At 38.6% G+C, this 24,066-nt stretch overlaps 1 protein-coding gene across 1 annotated transcript in view; it reads left to right on the top strand.

Moving 5' to 3' along the window:
* The window catches only part of csmd3a (CUB and Sushi multiple domains 3a), a 345,806-nt gene that overhangs the window by 239,440 nt on the left and 82,300 nt on the right, over window positions 1-24,066 (top strand). The window contains exons 33-40 of the mRNA XM_053610949.1: window positions 11,593-11,706; window positions 11,962-12,057; window positions 12,360-12,563; window positions 16,337-16,461; window positions 16,970-17,066; window positions 20,166-20,270; window positions 20,402-20,520; window positions 22,037-22,106. Of these exons, the coding sequence (XP_053466924.1) occupies window positions 11,593-11,706; window positions 11,962-12,057; window positions 12,360-12,563; window positions 16,337-16,461; window positions 16,970-17,066; window positions 20,166-20,270; window positions 20,402-20,520; window positions 22,037-22,106 (930 nt within the window). The remainder of the gene's footprint in view (window positions 1-11,592; window positions 11,707-11,961; window positions 12,058-12,359; window positions 12,564-16,336; window positions 16,462-16,969; window positions 17,067-20,165; window positions 20,271-20,401; window positions 20,521-22,036; window positions 22,107-24,066) is intronic.

Below are 24,066 nucleotides of genomic sequence, written 5' to 3' on the forward strand. Positions count from 1 at the left end.
ACATGAAATGGCAGACACTACTAATGTTGACCCGGTTTTCGTCTTTTAACGTCTTTTAATGCTCATACTTGTGAGGAGAGACTGAACGGTAAACAAGACGGCAGACCAACAGCCAACGCTGTATTTAAAGAGCAAAAAAAGTGAAAAAATAAAAGTCCTTTTAGCTGTCCTTTTATAAGTCTTAGATTATGCGTATATATATATATATATATATATATATATATATATATATATATATATATATATGTGTGTGTGTTATCCGTAATACATATAATTGTGCTTTCCCAGCAGCTGATATTAAAAATAAAAACCCCAAAAGCAAAATCAAACAAACTATTATTGCTTAAATGAATGTGCTTGTTTTTTTTTATGTCGACTAAAAAAATTTGAACAATAAACCCCCCCCAAACTAACAGCATAGTACAGTATAAGTGGTAAGGAAAAGTCTAAATGTATAAAAGTGTACTTACTGTCGACCATGCTGAAGGTCGTGTTATTAAAATACATCGAATGTGCTTAAAAATGCAGGGGAGCTGGCTGTATTGGCTTTGTACATGGGAAAAGAAAACTACCGTGCAGAAATTCTTTCCATCCGTAGTCTCAAAGTTCTCATATTTTATACATTTATATAGTGTAGGTGTACTACTGCGAACACAGCTAGAAGCTGCTGCAATCCATCCTACGCTTATACCCTCTCACTCATCATACGTTCCAGCCTCAGGAACGTTTCACTGACCGCGTGTGAGCCGAAAGCTTCATAACTCAAGCAGAGCTGAACAGATCAATTAGACATGCGTGTGATTGCTGTGCATCATGGAACCATATGGAAGTTTCCCATATAACCTGGCATAGAATGCACATGAATACACGGGCGAGCGTGAGCCACGTGAGTCACGTGTTCAAGTTGCTTATTATTAGAGCAAGCGCTGGATGGCATTTCCTCTGAGTCACTCTCCAAACCCATCACGGAGTCACTTTAGACGAGTTTATCATTTAATTGCGCACTTAATCGCTCATAGCCCAAGTGATTTCCTCAATATTAATTGCTGTCAAGGTGACAGATTGCTTTAACAAAAAAAAAAAAAAAATTGAATAAATGCAACACAACTTTTCATTAGGGAAAAAGTTATTTTTTAATTATATATATATATTTTTTTAATCCACGTCTCTTTAAAAGTAAACGAGTGTTGGGAAATATCCCGTTCACCCTGTCAAAAAGATAATAACGCTTAATGAAAAAAGGCTGTCTAATCCTAAGAGGATGCTATGTTATTATATCCCTTTACTTAAGAAACTTAAGGTTGTTTTCACACGTCTGTTTTTTTTTTTTTTTTGCTTTGTTTTTAAGTGAGGAGCGTTTGGTGAAATGCGAGAGATGTTTTCAAGTCCAGGAACGAACTAGAGAACAGATGCGTAATCCTCTTGAAAATGGTGGTCTGGGGTTCGCTTCAGCTAAACCGTGGTGTCATGCGACTTCCTGTTTCGAGTTTGATGGGAAAAGGGTTGTTATTGTCAAATATGGAGATGAAAAGCACAATTTCATAGAACCGGAGCAGTGTTACTGTAATTAGCCCGTACCTTTGTGGTTCAAGTGCTGAGAAGATTGTGGAAAATGCCGGTCTGAAAATAATCTCCTGCGAGATCAACTCCTCGTGTACAGATACTCCTGCACGATGGCATGCTATGCATCCAAATAGTGCTGTTCTCTGGTGCTTCAATTATCAAAGGAAAATGTATATATTTTTTAAACAATAAAAGGATTAACGTCTATCCTTGTATTAATAAAAATAAGTATTTATTAATACAAAATAAGTTTAAAAAATCATCATGTTACTATCACATATATATATATATATATATATATATAATATGTGTGTGTGTGTGTGTATATATATATATATATACATATATGTATACATATATGTTAGCATATATATACATATATATATATATACATATATATATACATATATATATATATATATATCTTCAAGCATCTAACATTTCACAGGTCAAAAGTCTGGAATTGTTTCATATATATGTAAAAAACAACAACAACAATAATAATAATAATAATAATAATAATTTAATAAGTCATTTTGATCTCGTTCGGGAGTGAAGCTTGACGCTTCCTGGAAACGGCCTGTGCAGGGAATTTTATATTCCGTTTCTTTCCCCCTCATGACCTCGTCTCTCCTCCTATCACTCTTCAATCTGCCTATCTCTCTCCTCTCTTGATCCCGTACTCTCTGTCCCTCGCCCTCAGGCACCAGCTCGCAATTTTTATCTCTTTCTCACACTTTTTAACAACAACAACAACAACAACAAAAAAAGAGAGAAGTTAACACTAAAGCTTGTTTTCTCTGTCTTCGATATTTGCCGGCTCTGAGCCGAGCTCGGTGTATGTCCGGAAGGATTTTCTTGCTCAAAGAGAAATGTATTTAGCAATGCACTGCAAATAAACGTAGAATAGCGAGAGTAATCCCTAAGCTTCTGGCGGCCGTGAATATATAGGCTTTGTTTTAGGGGAAGAAATCCCTCAGATCCATCGCTCATAGCTTCCGAATTCTTATATCAGGCTTAAATGATATTTACGCCTTATATACAAGGTAGGATACTACAAGAGATTTCTACAATATAGAATACAGTATATAAGATCATCTCACGAGAGCTCTTTTAACTAACAAACAAACAAACATATTAATGCACATATTAGAGATGTTTTTAATCTGTGTATTTTTTTTCCTTTGTATTTTCTTATTGTGTAAAGGGCCTTGAGAGCCTTAAAGTGCCTTAAAGGCGCTATATAAAAATAAAGTTTATTATTATTATTATTATTATTATTATAAATAAATATTTTCTGACAAACTGCCTGCAAAACAGTAATGTTACAGTAAAAAAAAAACAACTTTTTTTGGTGTTTTGGTGATGCTTTTATTTATTTGAATTATATAATATATTTATTAACACGTATGTAGTCGATTATCAATTAAAATTTAGATTCACTGCATTTATTCAACATGAAAAAATCACTAATTAAAAAAAAAAAAAAACATTTTAGAATTTGTCTAAATTCTAAAATTAGATTTTGTATCTCAGCAATGTTTATTGTACCTTCGTTTATCATGATATCGATATTATATCTGCGTATCAGCCAGCCCCCGGTACACGAACGTTATTTCTACCAAACAAACATTTTGTATTAAAAACAATCAAGCCTCCAGAGTATGTTTTAACCGTAGCATTTGCGAATTCCGAGCCCACGCCGTGGCCAGGAAGCGACGCTTTTCTGCTTTTTCAGCTAAAACGGCGGTCAGACTGAACGGGAAAAAGATTCACTGAAGGGGAAAGGACATGCGATGTGAAATATGGATTTTGTTCGGTTAGCGGTTACTTTTACTTTGTTCTGAATTTATCTAGCTGAAATTTGACCTGCGAATTCACGAGCCTCCGTCTTGTGAGCCAATAGAAAATAAGTGGGTGGGACTGTAAGGTCTTTGGTCAGTAAAAATGGAGGATCCATTTTTAACACGCCAGACTTTCACCTCGCTCTCTCTCTCTCTTTTCAGTCTTGCTTGGCGCACGTCTTTCAAAAAAAAAAAAAAAAAAAAAAGTCCGCTGGGTTTTTGTGGTAAAATCCAGTTTTTTTTCTCCTGTTGGCAACATCGTTGCGTGTGCGTTTGCCTGAAAGTCAGTGCGTATTGTGTTTTCTCAGTTAACAAGAAAGAGTGTGCTCTTGTAGGCTACGATGCTAATGATGGCATTAATATGACAGCTAGCCTTGACAGCACTTTTAACCTCCGCTGGCTTTGTCTCGAAATTTCTGGTGTTAAATTAACACCCTTGAAACTTGGCAGTGGCTTTTCCCTCCGGCGGTCCAGCAAGTGTGACGAGGGAGATGCCGTCGCTGCTCGTGGTGGCATGTTGGCAACATCTTGAAAGTGCCTGTGGGCACGCGGCAGCCTTGAAACCAATTTTTATCCTCCCACGTGCTTTATTCTGCTCTTCTACTCTCTCTCTCTCCCTCTTTCTCTCTCCCTCTTGCTCAGATTCACTCTTGCTCTCTCTCTCTTTATCTCTCTCCCCAGATCGATGGCTATCTCTCTGAGTGCAGAATGACCTAAAAAAAACAAAAAAAAACTCATCACCCCACACCAGGCGATGGACAGCCAACCTCCTATACACACACACACACACACACACACACACACACCCTGCCCATCCCAGTGGCTTGTACCAGATTGTAAATGGATCTAATTAATAAGACATCCACACTCTTTTCACAGCCGAGCTGTAGAAGGTGAACGTGCTGCTGCATACTAACATGATGAAGGCCACCATCAGAAGCATGGTGTTTAAACACACGGGTGTATTTAGAGTCAGCAAATGAAGTCCAAAAGTTAGTGAATGTTTATGTAGGGAAAGTTCCTCGTATTCAGAGTCGGGTTACGCACCCGCTTAAGTTAGCGATGTTCTGAGTCATTCCTATTCAGAGTATTGAATTCGTGAACCTCGTGGTGTTCATGCCGCCAAGCTTTGGAGATTTTTCTCGAGTAGAAACATCCGAGATGTGTGTAAAGTACTCATCTTTACAGCTGGAGAAACCAGTATTTTGTTTGTTCAAATTATACAATGCCAGTTGTTTTGTTAATTCATTGCCCTGTGCCGTAAAGAAAACGTTCCCACAGTTTGAAGGATAAGCTGACCGAGCACTCATCTGCTACACTTACAGCTTACTTTTTTTTATATACATTATTAACTGGCATAACCTGCTCTGTAACTTTTTACTATGAGTGCTTAACTTTATTTCCTACATAGCTTTATTTGTGTTTTCTTTTTCTCTTTTTCATCAATGTTTCTGGAGCAAAAAAAGGCCTCAGGGCTCACACGTACCGCCCGCAGCACGCCTGGCGTGAGGAACATGTGACGCTGCAGAGACAAGTCACTTCCTCTGTTCTTCACCGCTACCTTTACAGCTCAGACATGCGCGCACACATTTGTTAGACAATCCTGAATAATCATCATGTGATTCTTTTTGGACTGCACGTCCTTCTCTGGATTGATGTCTTATTTCTGCGTTTAAAACCCAAGACAGTTTCTGCACGGTTTCTTCTGAAAATCCAGCTGAACTTCAAACTGATCCCTTTTTCCGGAGGAATCTGCATGCACCTCATTTTATTCTCATGATATCCCTTCTTAGTGTTTTTAAGACTTTAATCCTCTCGCAGACGAGTCCGTTCAGCAACTTGTCCCTTTTATGCTGAGTGGCTTGTCTTTATTCTCTCTTTTTACTCCTGTATGTTGTTTCTCAGGCTGGGTGGACACTCATGCAAACTCCAAATGCCAAGAAAGTCTTATAGGAATGCAGCTTTTCTTGTTGTTTTTATTTCTTTGCTTGTTTATTTTACTTCTTTCAAGATGCTAATCAGAAAGGTTAGCTGAAGCAAGGCACTATATATATATATATATATATATATATATATATCTATACCAAGAAAAATTCATTTCTGATAGATCGGCATTCGTGTGTTTACCACTAAAGCATGACTTAAAGATTCTGGCATTAGATTGGTATTATGTTGCTGCTACGTGGCTAATGCACATATGACGCCGGTGGGTAAATGGGCCGGACCAAGCCGATGATTTCCTGATGTTTTATATTTTAATACCACAGCAATTTACCAAGGATTACATTTTTTTTTGTTTGTTTCATTATTAAAAACAGCACACCAGCATTAATATTGGCACCCTTGGTCAATATGAGCAAAGAACGCTGTGAAAAAATTGTCTTTGTTGTTTGATCCTTTGTTCAAAAAATTCACAAAAATACTCTGCTCTCATGGATATCAAACAATTGCAAACACAACACAGGTTTATTTTATATATCGTTGTGAAATATAGGTGTGCACCAATTATATTATTACCACCCCCAAGAATTCATATGAGAAAAATATCGTTGAAGTATATTCCCATTGATATTTTACAATTTTGTTCACGCATGACTTCCTGTTTCACAGGGGTATAAATATGTGGTAACACATAAGCCAAATTCCCTTAGTCATTCATAACATAACAATCACTGGGTGTGGTTCCGATGCGACTTCGTGTGTACGATTTACTCCTAGCGTTAACTTCTTCACCTCGCCTCACGGTTCTCTGAGAACTTTTAAAACACATTTTCACCCCTTGCTTTTAACTAAGAATTTATTTCCCCACCTTAAGCAGACTCGCATGAATATTTTTGAAGTAATTCTCAGACGCAGTGGTCAAAAAATATAGTAAGGGTTTAAAATCAATGCTCATATTATGCACCCTGTTATAAAGCTTCACTATTGCTTTGCCGTCATGTTGCTAAAGGAACATTTGTAAAAAAAAATCAAATAAAATAAAAGAAAACAATGTGAAAACTGACTGGGAAAAGTTTTATACTGTATATTGGCTACAGTGGATGAAAATGAAGCAGGCGAATAGAAAGTTAGCTAAATAACACAATGTGTTTGCTATTTTAAGACGATTCTGTTAAACCCTCTGGTAAATAGCCGTGGTGTAAGTGAGATAAGGGCAGCTGTTATTAGAAAATGATGGACTCCGCTTGGCATTGTGGTGTACTCGTCTGTTATTTCCTGATACTGGAACACGTTATCTCTTACATAAAGCCTTGCTTTCTACACAATAGCATCCAAGACACAGAGTTATGAAGAACTGGTCGTGTTCCATACGTTACGAGAAACTAATAATATCATATTTCTCAAACACGTTTCCATAATCGCTTGTTAACATAGAAACGTCAAAACATTTGCTTCTTATGGACCGAATTGAGCCGAGATGATAAAGTCAACTCGTTCTCACAGGAAATAAAAGACACTTCCTCATTTGCATCACCTTCTATACGTCGAATATTAACATTCTGACGCAAAGTTTGACATGAATGCTCGGTATGAGATTTAATATTTTGACTAAGATTGATATGTAAGAAATAATGTAGATAAGGGGGCAGTGGTGGATTGGTCGTTAAGGCTGTGGGTTACTGATCAGAAGGTTGGGGGTTCAAGCCCCAGCACTGCCAAGCTGCCACTGTTGGGCCCTTGAGCAAGGCCCTTAATCCTCTCTGTTCCAGGGGGCGCTGTATCATGGCTGACCCTGTGCTCTGACCCCAACTTCCTAACATGCTGGGGTATGCAAAAAAAAAAAGAATCTCACTGTGCTGTGATGTATACGTGACCAATAAAGACTCATTATCATTATTAACACGTCGAGGAATATTATTCATGTTCATAATACCGAGACTATCAGACAATAAATTATATATTAAAATATAATAATATTGTATACGTACTGTGCAGAAGTCTTAGTCACATGCAGAGGAATGCTCTAGATCAAAGATGTTTCTACAGTACATTTAAAATAAATACTATAAAGAGGAGTAAACAGTAATAAATGAAATAAAGTCAATATTTGATGTGACGACTATTTGTTTTATACTAAAAAAAATAAATAAAAAGTCTTGGGTACAGTTTTTGCAGTTATATAATAAGGAAATTAGCTAACGGTTCTTCTGGAGACTTTGACTGTCGCACTTGCTTCTTATTTTTGCAGCAAAACTCAGCAACCTTCATTGTTGTTGTTGTTGTTGTTGTTGTTGTTTTTTTGGGGGGGGGTTGTCGGAAAAGCGGTCTCGTATGTAATGTGCTGCTTTTTTTACTGACATTCACACTTTTTTTTTCTGTAACATTTCATTTTGTTCTGGAAAATCTAAAAAAATATATATATTTTTTGTCTTAAAATAAATAAACTACAAAGTTTGTACTTAAAAAATAAGGTGCCTAAGACTTTTGCACAATACTTATGAAAGTATTATATACGGTTATATATTTCATACATATAATACGTGTAGAAGCGCCATCAATTCCACTCAGCTGTTCGGAGGTAAAAAGAACAAAGAAAAAATGTTGGTCCTGAGATCCTTTCACAGGTGATGATAACCCAAGATGATAACGCACTGTTACAGTAGATCCTCTCTGAAGCTTAATGAGCCCTGACCTTCTTGTTAAGGAAGAAGGAGAGGTCACCCTTCCATCATCTGACACTATTTCCTCGCAACATTGAGAGTTAATGTAGCCAGCCCTCTGTTTTACAAGCCTCCTGTTCTGTTCACTTAGAAAAGGAAGTCCCATTAACACATCTCCGTATATTTTACAGCAGTGTACCTTTTTTAAAAAAAAAAAAAAAAAAAAAAAAGTAAAACACCCCATCTACCTTCCTTCGTAGCAGCATCTCTTTAAATATCCACACAGAAGACGAGATGAAAGTCAGAGCATGAAAATCTCCATTTTGTTTTGTTTGATGATTTTTAGTTGTTCTTTTTTGGGTCTCGGTAAAATTCTGAAAGAGTTCGTTTCATTACACAAACCGAACCAAGAAACATAATTTTTTTATTTGAGATTTTGGCAGCACTTTTGAATGCATCCTCTATTCATAATGCATCATAAGCATGTTATAACAAGTTATATAGCATGCGTGAAACCTTACAATGCTGTGTAATTTCCTCAGATTGAGGTTACATACTGTGTATATATATATATAACACTTTACAAAGCAAAAGTCATAATGTTTTATAATATTTGTTCATAAGAACATTCTAGACTCTATATAATATAATAACGCACGCTTCGGGGTGCTGTTCATAATGTCATTACACACATCATTATAAGCAATAAACATTACATTAGCATTATTTATAATGCTTAGCATTGCTTTTAATGCATTTATAAACTACTATAAGCAGTGCTTATGAGACATTATATTGCCGTTATATAATCTCATAATGCACCGTGTCCCAGGTCAGGCTTGATATATTAATATAATATGTTATGAAAACTACTTACAATGCATCATGTTAACAATTCACAATGCATAATAAAGCTGGCTGTAATCTGTAACGCATTTCCGTGGATAATTATATTAATATGTATGATGTCTTATTACGGGTCTTGCTACCCATCTTTTCCAAAGAACACTGTAGGCACAGGGCGTGTTTTATATACTCGTATACCTGTATATTATATACTCGCGTGCAACTATGAGCATTTATATCGGTCTGTGTTGGATATCATATTCTGTTATGTCTGGTATATGTGTTGGAAATGCACGTATAATGCGTTATGAATACTGGATTGATGGGAAGTGTTCAAAATGTTAGGGTTAAATCATTAGGGTTAACGGAGTAGAAAATGGGAACCCGCTCAACCCCATAACCCATTTAGGAACCCCTTTATTCAATAGATTATAGAAATAAGTGTTTTTGCTCATAATTATACTCCATTCTCCTGCTTCTACGATGTGCACAATTGAATTGTCACAGGCGGCAGGTTTATTTCGTTCCCACCGAGTCAACATCGTCTCCCTCGCTCTTTTTTGGGGGGGGGAACAAAGGCACGCCATGTCAGCCTTAATCAAGCCCGGAATTCTTAATGCTTACTTCTTTACTGACAAAACGGCTTTATTATTTTCTCTGCACATGCTTTTGCAGCCACACCACCCAGGGGAAGAAGATCTGTCGTGTCGTGAATACATATTAATATTAGAGGTCATACACTCCTGTGCTAGCTTTGTTATTGACTCAGGGAATTGAAGCGATTAGAGGTAGAGGGAGGTGTTTGTTTGATGATAATAAAGAATATCTGAGCACAATGTGTGGTCTAAAAGAGCACTTTTATAATGGAATGTATTCATGTTATAGAGTATGTTGTACGGTATAGGTGCGATTTATTACGGAGGACACGCTAGGTTATGAGACACATGGTAGGAAAGGGAAGAACGTGATATTACAATGGAACCGTGTGTGTTTTCGTGACAGACGGATTTAGGGATTCGTCATTTGCTGGTGCCGGACTTGTTTACACTGGCTGTCAGTTCTGTATTTATTGAATTTTTTTTTTTAGTTAAATGCTTCTGTGAGTGTACAGTATGCATACTGAATTATCAGCTCAGTACATTGACTATGCACCATTTTTATACAACCCCTCCTGTACAACAAACTTATAATATATTATATATATATTATTATATTATTATAATTATTATTATAATATTATATACTCTTATAAGTATATAAGAGTAATATATCATAAGTATATATATATATATATATATATATATATATATATATATATATATATAATTTATTTATTTTTTTTAATAATTGACCGTACTTAGTCAAAACTGTAATGATGTGAAAATGAAAAACGGTCCATACTTTGAATTAAAAAAAAAAGAAATAAAAGGAAAAATGTATTCATTTTAACTGTTTTTTTTTTTAAACAAATTATTCATCAAAACATTTTTTTTTCGTACAGACTCGATAATGTTGAAGTCATAAAATAAAATAACTAGAACAAAGTTTGCACTAAAAAATAGGGTGGCTAAAACTTATGCACGGTATTGTGTGTGTGTACATACATTATATGTTTATACACATATACTATATATATACATAGTTATATATAGTTATATCATTGTAAATATAGCTATATATATATACGGTATATACTTGTTTATATTTTATGTACATTTATTTATTTATTTATTTATTCAGTTCATCACAACGAATTTCAAGTGTTCAGTTTTTTTTCTTCTTCTTTAATTTAGCGTAGCAAGAGAGAATAGCTCTTTTCCTGCGCAAAGATTACGGTTTGTGGTGTCTGTGTAGTAACAGATTGGAATTGATTGGAGGTTTCAATAGAGTAAAGATGCACAGAAGCAGAAATGCCAAGCAAAAGAAACATTTTTGAGATTTGAAACAAGTGTTTATATGAAAGTTCGATATGAAAGCTATAAGGAGTAAAAAAAAAAAAAAATTTTTTAAAAAGCCCATCTTTATATGAATGTAAAATTACGCTTAGATACAGTACAGATCTCTTAACATGCAACTCGAGTACGGTAAAGTACTCGACTGTTAAAGTTCTATCCAGAGGTGATATTTAACTGCTAAACATTGCTGAGTCATCTGCTCCCTGGGACTCGGCCTAGCTTATTTACATCGTCTAAATGTGAAGCAAATCTATATAATAACTCAAATCCAATGACAAAACACATGCTGCAGTTTTTCTCACCTGGACTGTAACAGCGTGTCGTTGCTTTGTCGCCTGTCTAATTTACGCCGGGTCGCCCCGAGGCACAATGTCCTTACTCCGTGTCTGAGCCAAACAGTCCAAACACTGCATTAACTATCGATTCCTCTCTCTTTACAGGTCCTTTCACACTCACAATAAGAATTTATTGGATTTCTTTTCCTCTCCAGGACTCAAATTCCTCGTTAGGGGATGTGTCGAGAGCTCGGCTTGGACATGGTCGTGCCATCTAGGACAGATTTGATAAGCTATAATTATCTGGGGAGCGTCTAACTAAGATATTGGGTGAAGACGAGATTGCGGGTCACGCCCTTATAGGTGTTTATTTCCTTCAGGACGCCTTGTTAAGACTTTCAGAGACATTTAGGCCACCATTATTATGGTACAGTACGCTGCTAGCAGACTACGATGCCTCCGTATTAACGATGTAGTCATGCGAAGTATATCTCTTTGTTGTTCGTAGTGCTTTTTGGCCAGTTCATGTTCTTTCAAACCACCTCCAATGACGTGGTGGACATCTACGATGGTTCTTCTCCTGATTCTCCTCTTCTCACCTCAATCTATGGCTCCCATTCAGGTAAAAGCACTTTATCTTATTTATTTATTTATTTATTTTAAAAAAAAGCACTTTATCCTTTTATCTTACTGTAATTCTGCGACATTCTTCAACTGTCTAAGCCAAAATCATTTTGCACACTTTCACACTCTAACCCTGTCGGTTTTTGTTAGCATGCTTGTGTGAGCGGCTGGCTCGAGCGTTCGTGCGTTCTCACAGCACTCCCTGTGCCTATTTTTTTTTTTTTTTAAATAACATTATTATTTCCTTTATAAGGCGAACCGCTGCCTCTGAGTGCTGGCAATGAAATCACCATAAAGTTCACAGCAGAGGGTCCGGACACTGCCAAAGGCTTCCATTTTGTCTACCAAGGTAAAGTGCTAGTGCATGCAGTCTCAGATATTAACATATTGACCATTTGCAAACTCGGTGCGTAAGGATACACCATCATGACAATATACCCTGATTAAGAGATCGTTACTTACCTTATGGATGGTGTCACAGAATCAGGTAGACTACAATTTACATTCAAGGCAAATTTTTGAGATATATCAATACTGGTTCATGAGACATGGCTGTAGCCTCAGTGCTTGGGCCCACCGATCGCTACTTGACGCTATATTTTAATTATATAGAAAGAATATACAGAGACTAGAATTCTGAGCTTTTTCCAGCTGTACCGAGGACCAGCGCTTCCCAGTGCAGTTCGGTCCCCGAGCCTCGCTACGGAAAGCGCATTGGAAGCGATTTTGGACTCGGTGCCGTTGTGCTGTTTGCGTGTAACCCTGGATACGTGTTACACGGCGCCAGCGCCATCCGGTGTGAGTCCGTGCCCAACAGCCTGGCACAGTGGAATGGCACGGTGCCGTTATGCACAGGTATGTGTCCAATTCTTTATCTTTAATTTTACTGCTGAGGATTATGGACAGAAAGATGCTGGGTTAATGTAAAAAAAAAATATATATATATATATATATATAAAATCACTACACCACCATTTATTTTGGTGAAAATGTCTCTCCGGCACGTTGTCCTACATTTTCAAAATACTTTCTTAAGTTATGTTCTTTAAGTTAATAGCAGTTTTATAAGAATGAAAATTTGTCACATCGTGTATATTTTATTTTTTATTTTTTGCTCTTTTCTTGACATTTTCTTAATCGAATCCTGTATTCACGTGTAAATCAAACAAAAGAGTCACTGATGTGCCATCTGAGTCACATTCGGAATCAGCAACTTAAGTTACGAGCGCCAATATTTATGAAGGGAGCGATTGAAGGATAAGCTGACCATGCACTGTTCTGCTATTTATACAGCTCATGTTTATTAATAATTTTATCCCCAGCCCAAAAAATGTAAAATTCACTCCTTATTAAGACGTATCTCCTCCTCAGTTCAATTACATTGTCTTTGACCTTCTCGAAAACCTAAATGCTGCAATACTGTCTGCATTTTTCTTTCTTTCTTTCCTTCTTTCTTTCTTTTTCACATGTACGGTTACAAAAACTAGCTTTCTATTTTTTATTAAGTATTACAGGTTTGCAGTCCGTGTAATCGCTGCGAACTTGGTTCAGTTTAACAATATGGCTTCCAGCCTCGTTATTCAGCAGCTCAGACAACAGCACTCGATCCGCCGCAAGCTATTGTTTTACATTGTTAAAGGGTCGATACTAATAATCCATTCATATTCGTTATATTTACAGTATATGTTTGGCCTCGAACGGTTTCACTCGGACTCCACTGCGTGTGCGCGTAAATTCTGAGTCGCGTTTAAGTCTGTAGTTACGTGTGAGATCGGAATACTGACTGAAAACAGCGCTTTGTTATCTTTTCACTGGCACCTGTAGTCTTCTCCTGTCCCTGCTCTTTCGAAAAGGCTAAATTACAGTGAAGGTGCAGTGTGTACATGTGTCACATTCATACGTGTGTGTGTGTGTGAGAGAGAGAGAGAGAGAGAGAGAGAGAGAGAGAGAGAGAGAGTTAAGGGGGTTGCTATTGGAAACCAACCTGCATGTTTCTTCCCTTCTGTCTGTTCTTCTCCTTAGAAAACATCATTATGAGATTATAAGGATAATGTTATAGGATTTTATACCGTTTCTCGAATCAGAAGGTGTCGATTAACTCTCTATAACCATGCACTCGTTCTAATACGTTATCGTTTCTATGGTAACGGTTTCTATGGTTCACGGCGACTTGTATTGCGGACGCTTCACGTAAACAAAAACGCGCCAAGACGTCGTCGTTTTAGCAGAAAAAAAAAAACGATGAAATAATCGTTGATATTGTGACATTTTGTGATATTTAACATGCGTGGGAAGGAGTCTCCAGTGTCAGAGCTTCGTAGCAGTCAGCATGCTGTGTTTTTGTTTTTTTTTGTGTTTTTTTTTTTGCATTTTTGTTTTTTTTTTTTGTCTTATTAACTGTACAAGCGAGGAAAAAAGGCGAGGCTGGTGAAGGAATAACTCGTATTTATATCAGCTATAATCTAAGTGATAACAGAAGCTAACTTGCTTCACAGACATTAAATGTAGCTATAATTGGATAAAAAAAAAATACGACGTGTCATTTGGTAGTAAATAAAAAGGAAGTGTTGTGTAAGAGTGCTCTTATGGGAGAATACTCCACTTTGGGCTGGGGATAGTGACTCATCACATAAATCACTTCATCACACGGCATCAGCGCCTGATTATTTTCCTCTAACAGCACTCCCCCAAATGTTTTCTCGACAGTTATCCCTTCTCTGCCTGTAAATCAGGGTTGTATTTATAGCTGGACAGCACAGTCACCGTGGATCTGCTAATGGCACGTAATAGATAATTAGGTGTGCTGGGTTTAATTAACGACGAAAGCGTGTCACCGCCAGCAAGCGCGATACCCGGTTAGATCATTATGTCTTGCTCGCTGTTAACAAACAGGTGAAGTTAAACGTTCCGAAAGAGCAGAGCGGAAAGGAAAGCCGTCTCCGTGATGCGGCGGCGTGTTCTCGAGTCACGCCGGCGTTTCTCTCGTAGTGCTGGCGGCTAACGATGACATTAAGGTGGTTGGAAGCTTTTCTGATTATCATGGGAACACGCCGGAGCACGCACTTCACCGGTGGAATATAGATGCGCTGGAAACCGCAGTGCGCTGAATAATAGCATTGATTTGGCCAGCTAAAAACTGCGACGGGGAAAAAAAAAAAAAAGGGGGAATTAAATAATGAGGCGCTGCAAAGGGGATTGCTTTTGTTGCTGCCTTTTTTTTTCTTTTTTTTTTTTTAAGTCTCAAGATTTTCTTGTATTTTTCTTGTATATATGTAACGGTTCACAAAAATGTATAAAACAAAAAAATATTTTTTTCAAAAATCATAAAAATTATTTCAGTCAACTGATTGTATCTGAATATTCTACAATGCGTCAAGTGAAAATCTTTCTTTCTTTCTTTCTTTCTTTCTTTTATTTTCAGAAATGTATTTCATTTCCGCCCTAGGGGAAAAAAAAAAAAAAAAAAAAAAATTTCCATAAATTTGCATAAAACAGTCAGAGCCTCCTGATGGTGTGTATATTCACAGGTGCGAGAGTAAATAAAAAAAAAATTTAAAAAAACAGAAGGTACTGGAACGAGTACTAAAACCGTCTTTTCTGTCTCGTCTTTCGCTCTTCTGGCGTGATTTCATCTTCTTCTTCTCCGGTCCGTGGTGACTCACCGCGTTTTCAGTATGGAATAAATCACACCGTGTATAGGGAAATAATCAATAACAGGGGGGTGCGATGAAGCGTTCCACTCGTTTTCTTGCCGCTGAAACGAAACGTTCTGGAGGGAGGACGCCTGTAGGTAAAATTCACCAGCGTATACGTATATGCATCGTATCCTGTCAGATGAAGGAGAAGCGGCGCGCGCTCGTTGCCAGCTATTCTGCGGCGAAAGAACGAGCGCCTGGCGCTACGAAACAATTCTCACAGGCGGCGTGGCGGATCACGGATGACGGATCACGTGTGCTCTACTGTCTTCACTCCCATGTGAAGCGTGACTGAATAATAGAAAATGACGAATTCGTAATGTGTTCTATGGAGATCAGACCCAGACTTTTTTTTTTTTTTTAAAAAGAAGCAGAGGATCCGGAGCGTCCGGAGGATTTACTCATATACTCCAGGACGGCGGAAGTGAAGGATGAAAAAGTAGCCTTTGACTAATAGCGAGGCCCAAAGTCACATTAATATCGGGGGGACTTTTTTTCGAGCTCTCAGATAGGCCGAGCCTTCAGCGGAGATTTTTATAGCCCGAGAGAGATTAGTCAGGGAGAGCAGTGAAGAAAACCTTGGTCTAGCAAATACATAACGATCTGACGGACGAGCCTTTCTAAATACTTCGCGAAAGGAAGCTGAATAACTAAATACCACCTCGTAGTCTTTACTTTGAGTTCCTTTGAGATGGAAAATAGCCGTTTTCCTCCTGAAAGCTGTTCCGATGTCCTCTACTCGTGAGCCGAAGCTCCGTCGGTTTGCGAAAGTGCCGGAACGTTCCTCGTTAAAGAGCCGTCGTAATGTGCAGAAGATCACCGAGTCAGAGAAATTGATATTGTATGTACGCTGATGTTTCTCTTTACGCCACAAAGTTCCCTTAAATCTTTGTACTTTGTATCTGTGTGTGTGTGTGTGTGTGTGTGTGTCAGTTCCCTGTGGAGGTGTCCTAACAGCACGCCGAGGAACCATCCTATCTCCTGGTTACCCCGAACCCTACGATAATCACCTCAACTGTGTCTGGAAGGTCTTTGTACCAGAAGGAGCCGGAATCCAAGTAAGTATGGAATAAAACGCTCCGTGTCGTGATGTTACAGGAAAATAATCAGCAACGGTGTGGTGTGATAAACCCTGACGTTTGACTCTTTTTCCTTTAACAACACGTCTTTTGTTTCTCTTAAACCACCGCCATTTTTTCCCCCCAATATTTACAATATTTATTTATTAAACAGTGATCTGAGGTACTGTTTATTTATCCCTTTAGAGCTGCATTGTGGAACAAGTTATAGCGGGTATGAACGTACATTTTTTGCACCAGTGTCTCAAAGCGCCGACACTGGAGACTCCTTCCATTATTGCTGGCAGTCGTTACTATAGAAACGACTCGTATAACTAGATAATATATTAGAACGAGTGCGCCGGTTAATAGAAACCTGTGATTTAATATAAACCGGTGATCAAACACCTGGCCAGGTTTGTCGTTCTGTCATTAATGGCTTATGGACGTGATATTTAGAGGACGAATGAGATGTGTTCCTCACTTCAGTGGAATTTTCTTCGTCTAGATCACAGTCGTAACGTTTTCCACGGAGCACAACTGGGATTCGCTGGATTTCTACGACGGCGTTGACAGTAACGCACCGAGACTTGGCAGCTACTCAGGTAGGGACCGTCGCCAAGACTTGGCACAGAAACGACAGGCGATGATATGATGTGCACTAAAAAAAAAAACATCGAATTTCTCTCAGCCTGCTGTAAACGCGCGGTTCAGATTCATTCCGTATCCGCAGCACTCGCAGCTCTACGTTATAAAGCACGGGCGTCGTGTTTCGGTGCTACTCTATCCAGAGCGCTTTACAGTCGCTCGGCCGTCTGGACGTGCAACAGTTCGTTTGTCTCAGCTGCGTGTCGACTCGAGAGGGGTTATTCAGAGGATTTCTCTCGCACCATATGGCACTTAGCTTTCAAGAGATTTGCTCGGCATCCAAAGCCCATCAATACTCGAGACGTCACGGCGCGCGACGCATCGATAGGTCCATGAGCAGCAGGGTAGCAATGCAAGAACGGGGAGAGGATTGTAGACGGGTCGACGTTTAATCAGCCTCGGAAGTGAATGCGAGGTTAAAGAAATGTTTGGCGAGAGATGGATGGAGGACATGGATGATGAAACGGCTCGCCGAAGGAGTATGACTGAACCCTCGTGTTGCGTTCGGGTCAAGATGATGGATTCTTGGTGTGTGTGGGGTGTTGGGGTTTAGTAAAGTGAAACACTTTTGTGGGTTTGTTGTGAAGAAAAAATATCGAAAAAAAAAAAAAATAATAATAATACTTTCCTCCCTCAAACAAAACAAGTCCACTTCCGAGCTCAGCATAGTAGCAAGTGATTCGACTCGGAGTCGACTCGTGAATCAAACACGGTTGTATTTTGAGTTGCAGACACGTGCTGCTAAACTGAACCGTGAGACGCAACCTGAGCCAAAGCACAGTGTGTTCTGGAGATTTGAACGAATAAAAACAGAAAATAAACGCTGGATGCGACACAAAAACTAGCTATTTTATATAATTATCTCTCTTAGAACCAGCTCTGTGTTTACTGTTTATCGCTTTTGCGGTGTCTGTATTTCCGACCAATGCCTGGAAGAGTTTTACGAGGACGTTCTCAGTTCCACATGCTCCTCTGGCAATCTTCCAGCCAAACCAAATTGAAAACGCACTAAAAGTATCACACCGGCTCTGATTTGGACTCGGAAAAACGGACAAATAGAACTCGTAGTGCTGTTTAGGAAACTAAGAACCTTATTTATTCGATGAACCTTTGAAGAATCCTTCTCCAGTCGTCGTTACAGCTTCACCACAAGTCCCTGGGTGCGTCGTTACTATAGAAACGATAACATATTCAAATGAGCACGTTAATACGGTATAAACCTGCATCAGAACCGAGCATTCAACAGCACTCTGGCGTAATAAGCAGTTCGTCGCGTCGCCGTAACGTGCAGATAATAATTGACGTGCAGATGAAATGAAACGTCGTCTTATTGTCAATGTGAATTACCAACGAGCAAACAGGAACATGTTTACAGATGTCCCGTCTTTCGTCTCGCCTGTCGAGTAGCTAATACGTCCTTTATCGTTTCGATTAAAAATCGTGTTTGTCTTCATACCGTAAATCGCCAGAAGCCATCCATTTAGCTCGGGAGCACAATTTCCCCTGACAGGCGGCGTGGGAATTCCGGCGAAATCTAAAATAAGTCCACAATGCTAATATTGTCCTTGTCAGGTTTATTTCATTTAAGAACTCGCCTGGCAAGGACGGTTTTTATATCGCTCGCAAAAAAAAAAAAAAAAAAAACAGATTAAATCGAGAGCTAAAAGGAAAATAAAAGAACAGTAATAGGGCAGTAACTCGATGCTCACGATCTCTTTTTTCAGGTCCGAGGGTCAACGAGGCCTCGTTTTAGCCGTCAGAGTTTTCAGTTCCTGTTTCCTCTCGTTTATATCTCCTTTTATTCTGAGTAAAGAGGTCTGGATATTTTCTGTAACGATTCCTGACCTTTTCGATGATTATGGACGTTGAATTATACTTGCTTTTGGAATCTGTTTGCAGGTGATGCTAATGTAGGGTTTGTTTTTTTGCCCCCCCCCCCCACACACACACACACACACACATTTCTGGTGTTAATGATTCTTTCAGTGGTGTCTCGAAGCGAAGCTGGGTCACCATTTCCCTGCAGAGAACACGTCAGATCCTCAGATATTCAGAGTCTTGGCTAATTAACATACAGAGGAAATGCAGTCTGGATGGGAAAACATACATATATGCAGAATTCAAATGAAAAGTTCATGTGCGTTAAACAAATATGAGTACGGATTCGGATCGCAGATGGACTCATCGTTTTCTTTCTTTCTTTCTGTTGATTCTTCAAATATTCGTACAAATAAAAATAATCATGGCGAATTATCTGAAAATTTATGAACGCTCCCATGATTCAAAGGGTTTCGGTTTCATACAGTTTAGGCCACACCTACTTCCGGGTTACACTCGAATACCGATGTCCCGTTAGTTTCGCTCCCGAGTTTGTGCAAGGAGCCGCGGTAATACGGACCTCGATCGATCGGCTTCGAAACGCATCGTCGTCGACGAGTCACGTGACTTTTATAGCCGCGTTACGTCGTCAAGTTGAAATCGCTTATTTACGTATTTAAATCGCTCACCAGTTTATTGAACGTTTTGAACCGAAATCCAAAACAAATCCGTCAATTAAGACGAATAAGTCCAGCTTTTGGAACGGGACAAAAGTAACGGCGCCCTAGAAAGGTGTGTGACTACGGTAGGTAGTTGATGCACTGCGGTGGCTGAGCTGCATTACTGGAACGTTTAGCACACCGAAGGTTGCGCTCTTGCGGCGTTCGTTCGTCATTTTGTCGTTTTGTACTCTTCCGTCGAGGTTCGAGGGCGTGGCTAGAGTATATGTACGTCAGCTGTGCCGTGAACGCGTTTCGGTCATTTAAGGCGGGTTATCGACGTAAGTAAGTGCAAAGAAAATCAGAGAAGGTTTCGTAAAAGCCTGGGGAAATGTATTTTAATTTCGCATATTCGCATCAAACGTTATGTCGTTTTCGCTTGATGTGTTACCGCTGACAGCTTTGACAGGACGGAGACATCTTAAGTGACTCGCGTCGACGTCCTACGAGGATCTCGAGGGCTCTTGTGCCACGAGTTTATCGCTTATTTGTGTTGTTTTGTGGCAAATCATCTTTCAGGAATCACCATCCCACCGCTTCTGAACAGCACGTCCAACAACCTGTACCTCACGTTTCAGACAGACATGAGTGTTTCGGGAGCGGGATTTCACCTGGAGTACGCAGGTATGGCTTAAACGAATACGCAGATTCGTGTCTTTCTGATAATTCTCACATATTTCCGTGGAATATCAAACAACGGTGTTGCTCTTCAGTCTGCCTTACTGACTAGTGAAGAGCGTTTCCTGTGTCCTAAGCAATAGGTTTGGACTCCTGCCCGGAACCGCAGACCCCCAACAACGGTATGAAAATTGGCGAGCGCTACATCGTCGGAGACGTCGTTTCCTTCCAGTGTGATCAGGGATACACGCTGAAGGTGACCACAAAGTCCTTATCGTGCCATAAATAGTGCATTCATTTTTGAACTACACACCTTCACATCTTCAGTTCTTATTGCGTTTATTATTGCTAAATTCTCTCATGTATTGTCAATGTTTGCGATATTTATTGAAATAAAGTCCCAAAATCTGTTCATGTGGAGCAGAATAAAGTTTGCTTCAGGTCCAGCACTGTCCCGTATTTGTAGGGTTACGGAGACACGAGGTATACTTTATCTACTCATTATTGTAATGAATGTCCCTTTGATCCAAGCTATTTGTGGTTATTAAAAACGAATAAATCGTCAATTTATGTGTAAAATACTGTACACAGTGTCTTATCAGTTCTCCTTCATTCGTTATTGGTAAGTTTGCTCTCATTTTTTAGCAATATTTACAAAATGTATGAGAATCTTACTGAATATTTAACACTTTTATTTCACCTTAAATTTATAGCAAAACAAACTAATATAATTTATTATTTTTTTTATTTATTGTTATTATTAGTTTTAGTAGTAGTAGTAGTAGTAGTAGAAGTAATTATTATTATTATTATTATTATTATTATTATTATTTAATTTTTTTATTTTGATTATTGTTATTTTATTATTATTATTATTATTTAATTTTTTATTTTGATTATTCTTATTTTATTATTATTATTATTATTATTTATTTTTTTATTTTGATTACTGTTATTATTATTATTATTATTATTATTATTATTATTATTTAATTTTTTATTTTGATTATTGTTATTTTATTATTATTATTATTATTATTATTATTATTATTATTATTATTATTATTAAGTCCTCACAAGGTGAAAATTGCCACGTATGCTAGAGTTAAGGAGACCTGACAGAAATATTTACCCCCTGTCCCAGCAGTATTATTTGAATATTGTTTATTTTACTATCTAATCTTCTTATCATGATAACAGCCTAACATTTACTCACAGTTTCCTTCTTTTATCTATTACTATTACCGTGATCTTATATTTCAAAATATACATTAAAATAACGGATTTTAGAACAGGAGGAAAATCTTTTTTTGTTGTTGTTGTTTTTTTTTTATCTTTGTCATCCCTCTTCCTTTGGTTTGTTTGTTTCTTCTTTTTTTCCCCAGTAAAAATGCCAATGGGCGTGGTTTTATTTTTTTTTTTTTAACTTTTTAAATAAAAAAGTTAGAAAATACTTCAATTCGAATGACGTCTAAAACTGCGTTTAATACACATTAAAAGCCTCATTATTAAAAGTTGGAATGATAATTATTGGTTATTTCTGAATAAAATGCATTTAAACCAGGAAATAATGACATCATGACATCATATACCTGTTCTTCCCCGCCTCATAGCTGAAGTAGCACGTGACCGTAATTTGTCTTCTGTAGGGTTCCTGTGTGTGTTTTATTACACCTTTATTCCAAATCTTGTGTTGGTGTTTTTTTGGTTTGTTTATTCATTTTTTAAATTTGACTTCACACACCGATCCCTTTTTTCCGATTTGTACGCAGGGAAGTGCGTATATAACGTGCATGCCAGGACCGGTCAGAAGATGGAACTATCCGGCGCCTCTCTGTCTGGGTATGCTTCATTATTACTTCTTCTTCTTCTTCTTCTTTTCCAGAACGCTTCCTGTCGGGCTTCTCACGGCGTCGCACTTTGCTACGCTACGCCGCTTTTAAAACCCGACGATAGACCTCCCTGGTGTTTCCGTCTCATTTGTTTTCAGCACCTTAATTTTTTAAAGTTGTTATTATTACAGCTGTCTAAGCGCTAGAACAATGCCGTGTCTCGTTTCCTTTATCTCATTTCTTTTTTCGGGCTTTCTAAAGGGGAACGTCGTGTTCTTCCTCTTCACATCCTCTTACGTCCTACGTCCTTTTCAGTCGGCGCTCGTTCATTTGATAAATGGGAATTAACGACATTTTGCGCTCTCTTTTATGCTCGAGTCGATTAGCATCGCGGTCGCTTTGTCAAAATTCTACCTCTGATTCACCTGCCACGGTTCGCTGACGAGTCAGTGCCTCTGACGTTCACATTTTTTAAACCCTGTCTAATTGTTCAGACGGTGGAGTTTTCCGTAAGGGGCCGTTTATGTAACGTTTTACGGAAGGAGTCTCCAGTGTCCAACGGATTCTGAACGGCTGAATCGAGTCGGTAGTGATTCCAGACTTTACTTCCTGTACGAACCTACGTAGGTTTGTAACAAAAAGCCCCGCCTCTGGTCTTCATCGGCTGCTCGCTGACAGCGCTGGACCAGTCGTGACAGATGGGGACGTCTGACCAATCAGAGCAGAGTATGCTCTCTGAAAGGAGGAGTTTAGAACGAATCCTTTAGAACGAATCGTTTAACGAGTCGTTTGTGACACTGGGAGGAAGAAAGGTAACGCTGCAGTTTAAATGACGAGCACGTTGAAGTGTTTTTTGACCTCGGATGCGTGTAAATCTATCGTATGAGACCTTTAAAACAAAATGAGACACGTTTCAATCCCATAATAGGTGCGTTTTAAGAGTTAGACATGAGAGTGAATTTCAGATGGATCCAGTGATCCAGTGTAAGTGCGCAGTTCAGTGTTCGGTAGTGACGAATCAGTTTATCTGCACCACAGAACTGCGGCTGGAGTTGTTACACACTTGTTACTGAAACACACACGAATAGACTCCCACACTCGGACCCGGATAGTCACACCATCTGGAAAGAGGGCGAGAGGGATGATCGTCCTCCGCAGCGACGCTCATTCCTTCATTAAGGAAAAAGTTTCTCTGACCGCTGAACTGCAGTTTTTCTTTTACACGTTGGAGATGCGTGCTATTAGACGTCATCGAACCATCAAAAAATGTTTGCGGGAGGCGGAGACAAACCGAGAGGGGTTTTATATGCGCTAATGATTCACTGTGTATCAGGCAAGAAATAATATCTTCATGATTCTTTCTTCCTTTCTTCCTTTCTTCCTTTCTTTCTTTCTCTCTCTCCTCTTTCTTCATTCTCTCCTTCTCTCATTCTCTCATTTCTCCTTCTCTCATTTCTCCTTCTCTCATTTCTCATTCTCTCCTCCTCTCTCCTTCTCTCATTTCTCCTTCTCTCATTTCTCATTCTCTCCTCCTCTCTCCTTCTCTCATTTCTCATTCTCTCCTCCTCTCTCCTTCTCTCATTTCTCATTCTCTCATTTCTCCTTCTCTCATTTCTCTTTCTCTCATTTCTCATTCTCTCCTCCTCTGTCCTTCTCTCATTTCTCCTTCTCTCCTCCTCTCTCCTTCTCTCATTTCTCCTTCTCTCATTTCTCATTCTCTCCTCCTCTCATTTTCACTTTTCTCCTTCTCTCCTCCAACTCCTTCTCTCATTTCTCCTTCTCTCATTTCTCCTTCTCTCATTTCTCATTCTCTCATTTCTCATTCTCTCATTTCTCCTTCTCTCATTTCTCCTTCTCTCATTTCTCATTCTCTCCTCCTCTCATTTTCACTTTTCTCCTTCTCTCATTTCTCCTTCTCTCATTTCTCCTTCTCTCATTTCTCATTCTCTCATTTCTCCTTCTCTCATTTC

The sequence above is a fragment of the Ictalurus furcatus genome, chromosome 23 (genome assembly GCF_023375685.1).
Source record: "Ictalurus furcatus strain D&B chromosome 23, Billie_1.0, whole genome shotgun sequence".
In the NCBI taxonomy this organism is placed as follows: domain Eukaryota; kingdom Metazoa; phylum Chordata; class Actinopteri; order Siluriformes; family Ictaluridae; genus Ictalurus; species Ictalurus furcatus.